The 6,000-nt window shown below is 47.5% G+C and overlaps 1 protein-coding gene across 1 annotated transcript in view; it reads right to left on the reverse strand.

Annotated features, from left to right (window-relative positions):
• PLPP3 (phospholipid phosphatase 3) overlaps positions 1–5,225 on the reverse strand; it is an 82,074-nt gene extending 76,849 nt beyond the window's left edge. The window contains exon 1 of the mRNA XM_060022705.1: positions 4,361–5,225. Within this exon, the coding sequence (XP_059878688.1) occupies positions 4,361–4,499 (139 nt within the window). The 5' untranslated portion in view covers positions 4,500–5,225. The remainder of the gene's footprint in view (positions 1–4,360) is intronic.
• Positions 5,226–6,000: the final 775 nt, after the last annotated feature.

The raw sequence follows: 6,000 nt of genomic DNA on the forward strand, positions 1-6,000 counted from the left end.
ATTTGATATTTGTCTTTCTCTGTCTGACTTCACTTAGTATGATAATCTCTAGGTATCTTGAATATCTTTATTGGAAAAGACAGGTGTACTGGCCACAAACAGAAAGAAAAGTACGGACAACCTAACAATTCAAAACGTGCCAGAACATGCGATCCCTCTACATAAACCAACTGCCCTTTAGGACATTAGCTATTAAACAACACAGTGATTCTCAAATTGGCCTGATAAGAATCACCAGAAGCTTTTATAAAACACAGAATCCTAGGCCCTGGTCCAGAGCCTAGTGAATTTGAATCTCCTGGGAAGGAGCCTGAGAAATCTGCATGTCACACCAGATAGGTCTCCTTATTAGCTGAGTTGGTGAAGTACTGACACAGTAGGCATCCCCCAAATTATCACTCTGCAAATAATGTGTACCAGGTTGACATGACACCTAGGGCAGGGTGTCTCCATAAACATAACTGCCTACACGGGGAAGAAGCCCTCAACTATGGTATCATTAGCATCATGCTATGAACAGGGCTTGCCAGCCCAAACAACTGCACAGGAAGGGGGAAAGAAAGAATCTCAAATTGACAGGAAGTCAAAAGGGCTAAAAGTGGAAAAGGCCACCAACTCTGGCTTTAACAGTCTCCCACAAAGGCAGCTATAACCCTATGGTATATCTCAAGTATAAGAGAAAGGGATGGAAGAGCTAAGGAGAAAAAAAACCAAAAAACAAAAGAAACTAGCCAATCCAGACAATGAAGGTTTTCAACCATCCTGGAAGAGTCAGCAGGGCTGACTCTGCATGGGCTGGAAGGAGGCACTCAGTAGATATCTGGGGAGGGGGACAAGGAAGAGACAGGGGACAGAGCAGAGAAGCTCCACATGGATTTACCAAATCTCTGCATTTGTGCTACCGCCGTGCACTGCCATTTGTGCTTTCTTTGGAACCACTGTCTCATGGGGTAAAAAGGCGTCCTCAAAATTTGGGAATTACTTAGTGTTAGAACGACCCCAAATCAAAACGATACCTTGGGGAGACGAGACCGTATCACTGACCAGAAGAGTTGAACCACCTTTATCCATCTGCTTTGGTGCAAATGACTAACTGGAAAATGTGGAGAGGCAGGACTTTCTGCAAACCGAGCTTTAGAATTTTCTAATGATCTGAGTTCCAGGGTTCTTCAGATGAGGGAAGAAAAGGGGGATGGACTCCAGTCATGCTCACTGAGGATTAGAGATCAACTCAAATTGACTTCAGTGTGTACCTCAGTTTTCTCATTTATAAAATGGAGATAATCTCTTCATCAGAGTTGAAGTGAAAAGGAAAACAGCTCATTCATCTGAAAAAGAGGCTAACAGGGCTTAGAAAGACAGTAGATGCTCATTCCTCCTTGCCTGGGAATATTGTCTGCTGCTCTCTTGTAACCTGGTAGAGCAGGAGTGCATAAAAAAACAGGCCATACTTTTATGCAACTGAAAGGAAAACAAAATCCATTTCAGAAAAACTACTATGCAAAGATTCATAACTGTGTTTATAAAAGCAATAATCGGCAAAGATGCTATTTTCTGAGACATAAACCTCCATTGGTGATTCTCTGACACCAGATTCCTTTGGTCCTCAAAGGAGAGTGGACTTCTGTTTTTTCACCAAGAATTTAACATTCCAAAAGGTATGTGAAACAAGTTAAACTGCTTGCATATTTCCACTTACATAACACGTATAGTGCACATCAGCTTTTATTTTTTCCAGACACAAGGAGAGGAAGCTTGGTATATATTCCTGTGAGAGAATAAACAGAAAAATGTCTCCCTTTTTCATATATTAGGGCCTTGTAATCCAGACCATATGATCAATACACTATATAAAAATTAAATCATACTGACAGTCCCAGGCAGAAAGTGAACCAAGTAGAAACAATTTTTTAGGACTGTGATGTGTGGAATATTAAAATCACATGTTGTGTTAATAATTTTCTTTTAGAAGCCAAATAGAGTTCTCCTGCATAAATTTCTCAAGTAAATGTTTACCTTACAGTGTTTCCTATTAAGGGTGGTCGAGAGGCATTAAATTAGTGATATTGTAATTTGGCCTATGCATAGGGGAGACACATTGAAAATGACTTGGTTGACATTATGTTAATGGCAAGGCACATACCTTAAAACGGATAGCTATGTGCTCCTTATGGTAAAATACAACGTCCTGGTATCTTATTAACTTTTTTTTTTTCAGTAAACAAAAATCATTTGCTCAAAGAGGCCAATAGTGAGTAAACTTAACAAACAGCTAGGTATAGAATATTAGCTTTGAAGGGGACACAGGGAGAGTTGGGGCAGATGAAGAGCTGTAATGTGTAAACATACACCTTACTTAACACCTTCAATGTACAACAGTATCTTGGGATTTCTGTGTCCCCCGCTAAACTATAGCTGATAGGTGTGTCTTTTTGCAAATTCCTTCACACTTTTTCCTTTGATAAGATACACCATCTCGTGGGACTGCCTTCTGAAATCAGAAGAGTGGAAAGAGGAGGGGAGTTCAATAAAACTGTCCGAAGGCTGTCAAGTGTGTTCTAGTTCTGCTTTCCTAATCACCAAGTAGGAGGTAGGAGGGTACAGGGAACAGACAGTCTAGAAAGAATTCACCCTACCACCAGGGAACAAAACACATCAGTGAACACTGGGAAGCCCCAGACAAGTTTACAGCAAACAGCTTCAATGTGTTTGTGTTCCTGGTACTCCCCCAGGACCAGGGAAGGTCTCTTAAACATTCAATAGCTTGGCAAGGGGACTTTTAAGTACTCATCTCTGCACTGTGCATAATAAGCCAGTGGCCTTCAGGAAGGTAGGCCCCCCAGTGACAATTCCTTTACATAACATCTTAATGCTGAATTGATACGAGGAGGTGGGAATGGGATTTGCCACCTGAACTACAGTCACCTTTCTTCCCTTCCGCAGAGCACAATTTGACCTTCAGCTGTCTCTGCATATCTAAAGGGGGCCATTCTTATATTTAAGCTCCAAGAGTCCTTTCTTTCTTTGACTCTCAGAATTTACTATGGACAGTCAAGCCAAGGACAGATGGACCTCAGTAAGGATCCTGCTACAGAGCCATGAACACAGGGTCATTGGACTCCAGCCCAAGAAGTCTCTGGTTTGCACACTCTGCATGGACAACTCCATTTCAAAGGGACTTGAGCTTCCGTGCAGGAGTTCTATTTTAAGGGGAACAGGGAACACAGATGTTTCTTCAGTTAGCAGAGTTGGCAGAACAGCTCCTGGACCAAATCCGAGTTCTTAATGCAGGAAGGGGCCTTAGAGAGCATCTAGCTCAAGCCACTCACTCAACTGATGAGGAAACTGAGGCCAGAGAGGCAGTTAGGTGGCACCCCCGGCAAGTGGCAGAGTGGTGGTGTCCTGATGACAAGTCCTGCACGCTTCCCATAACACCATGATTCGCTTAAAAAAAAAAATCTACACTTACTTCAATCTTGGAACTCCTGTAGATTCTTGCCAATAGCCACCCCCTGCCCCGGGGGCGAGTTCATAAATCCTCCTTTCCCTCCCACTCCATTCCATTTACTCCTGCTCTTCCAGCTGTGCTTCCAACTAGTTTGGAAAACAGAAGCGGGCTACAGCCTCAGCTTTCTGGGAGTACAATTAATTGTGGTCCCGATGCATGAACCGTGGCTAGCTTTCCCAGTGCCTCAGTTGCCTCATCGGTGAAATGGACCTCCTCGCCCGTGTTGCACCGAGTCAGGGAGAGGCAGTACTCCCTGGCACACAGTAGGCGCCTAAAAAGTGACTGCTGGATCGGTACCCAGCATCACGCCCCTCGAGAGCACCCTCCCAACCCCCGGGGGGCGTTCAGGATAGCGGCATGAGAAAAGGCCCAGGCAGCCCCGGCGGAAGGGCTGAATGTTTACATTCGGCCGGGGGAACGCAGCGTTCTACAGGCTGGAGCCCAGCGCTCCAGGAGATCCATCTTACTTGGATGGAGGGCAACCAGCTCTACGCAGGCTCCAGGTCCTGGTTCCACCGATTTCCCCTATCCTAACAGGCCGAGCCCACGCCTTTCGTGGGATTCTGGCCGGGCTTCCAACCGGAGGTCGGCTTTTAGGATTCGGTGTCCAAGTGGCCCGCGAAAGCCTACAGCGCTCCCGACACTCCTTTACAGGCCGGGGAGGCGGCGGGAACGGGGAGGGCGGGGACCCGGGGGCCTGGAGCGGCGCGAAGGCTCCGCGAGAAGCCTGCGGGCGGCCCCCGGGGCGGACTGCGCGGCGCAGCCGGGAGACGCGGCCCGGCGCGCAGCCCCGGTCGGGCTGGGACGCGCGCCGGGCGCCGAGGGCCGGAGGGACAACGGGGCTGGGCTCACCCATGAAGAGGCAGAAGAGGTCCAGGCAGATGAGCAGCACCCGCTTGCTGCTGCCCTTCCTCGGGTTGTTGTTGAGCGCCGGGCTGCCGCCGTTCTTGCTCTCCGCGACGATCGCCTTGTCGTACTTGTAGTTTTGCATGGCGCTGGTCAAGACGCCCCGCGACAGCAGTCACACACCCAGACGCCCGGGTCGCCTCCCGGCCGAGGCTGCTCGGGGCGCGGCGGGAGAGTGCGGCCCCGCTGCCCGCTTCCAACGGCAGGCGGTGGTGCTTTCTGCTCCCCTGGGGCTCCTCTGCTTTTCCTGCCTCAATCCCGAATCGTTCGAAAGTCCAGAGGGGAGAGAGACAACTCCCGAGCAGAAACTGCTGCAGCGCCGCGCTGCCCCGGACGCGCGGGGCTCCCGTTTCTGTGTGCAAAGCAGCGAGCGGGCAGCGCGGGCCCTCGACCACCCTCCTCCGCGGCTGGTTGCTTAATGAATGGGAGCTACGCGGAGCCCAGCTGCGCGGAGCCCAGCCACGCCGAAGCGCTGCCGCAACTCTAACTTTCCTCCTCCTCCTGCTGCTGCTGCTGCCGCCGCAGCTGCCGTTGTGATCGCCTGGATTTGTTTTCGGCAGTTTTATTTCAAGAGGTCCTTTAAAAAGAGAGAGGGACCTCCTTACTTGGCTCAGAAGAGATTCCGAAAGCACAGCCCCTTCCTTAAGCAGCCGAAGACGTAGGATAATTAAGGCCACATTTTCCCCCACCCCTTTCCAAAAAAAAAAAAAAAAAAATCCTAAAAGGAAAAGTTACTCTCAAACCAGAGAATCCGGGAGCCCCTAGCGTTCAGAAACACTAAATTGTCACAAAAGGAAAAACAAATAAATAAATAAAAGAATAAAAAGAAACTTTTTCTTGCCGGCCTTGGGTCAGGTAAAAGTTGAGGCTGTGCAGCTCAAAAGCATTTCTCCTCCCTGACACATTTGGGGCTTTCAAGTCTTTATTTTGATTTGAATCATATTATCCCGAAAATACTCAAAGAAAAACAAATTTTTTTTAAAGATCTTAACACCCAGCACCGGGTACTGGGGTAGATTCTGAGGATACGAACAGGAAAAGGACTGCACGACTCTGGAGCTAGACCCTGTGGACTGGAACCTTGGCCGTGGCTCTGTGCCTTGGTTTCCTCATATGTAAACTGGAGATAATAACTGTTTCTCCTAAATAGAGTAATTGTGAAGACTTAAATAGCTAACCCATGTAACGCCTAGAACAGTGCCAGGTATATAGGTGTTAACTATGACTTTTATTCCTGTTTCCAGGGTGAACGAGTCCCAAGCCCTACAACCCCCTGCTAGTTCAGCTGGCCCCCAGCCTGCTTGTACAACTACGGGGGGTAGTTTTGGGGGCAATCTAATGCTTTGCCTTAGAGGTTGTCATGTGCTTTTAAATTAATTATTTTATGTGAATTAATTTTTCTTCCAGGTAGACTATAATCATTTCCAAGGCAAGGGCCTTTCCTTCTATCTTCTGTAGTGCCTAGCAGAAAACTGGGCACACAGTACAATAAATAGGCATTTCTTCCAGATGTCTCTTTTTGTACATCCAGAAACAGAAATAGTTGTAGCTTTTTTATATGTTATATTGTTCATGTTCTTTTTTTA

This window comes from Delphinus delphis, chromosome 1 (genome assembly GCF_949987515.2).
Source record: "Delphinus delphis chromosome 1, mDelDel1.2, whole genome shotgun sequence".
NCBI lineage: Eukaryota > Metazoa > Chordata > Mammalia > Artiodactyla > Delphinidae > Delphinus > Delphinus delphis.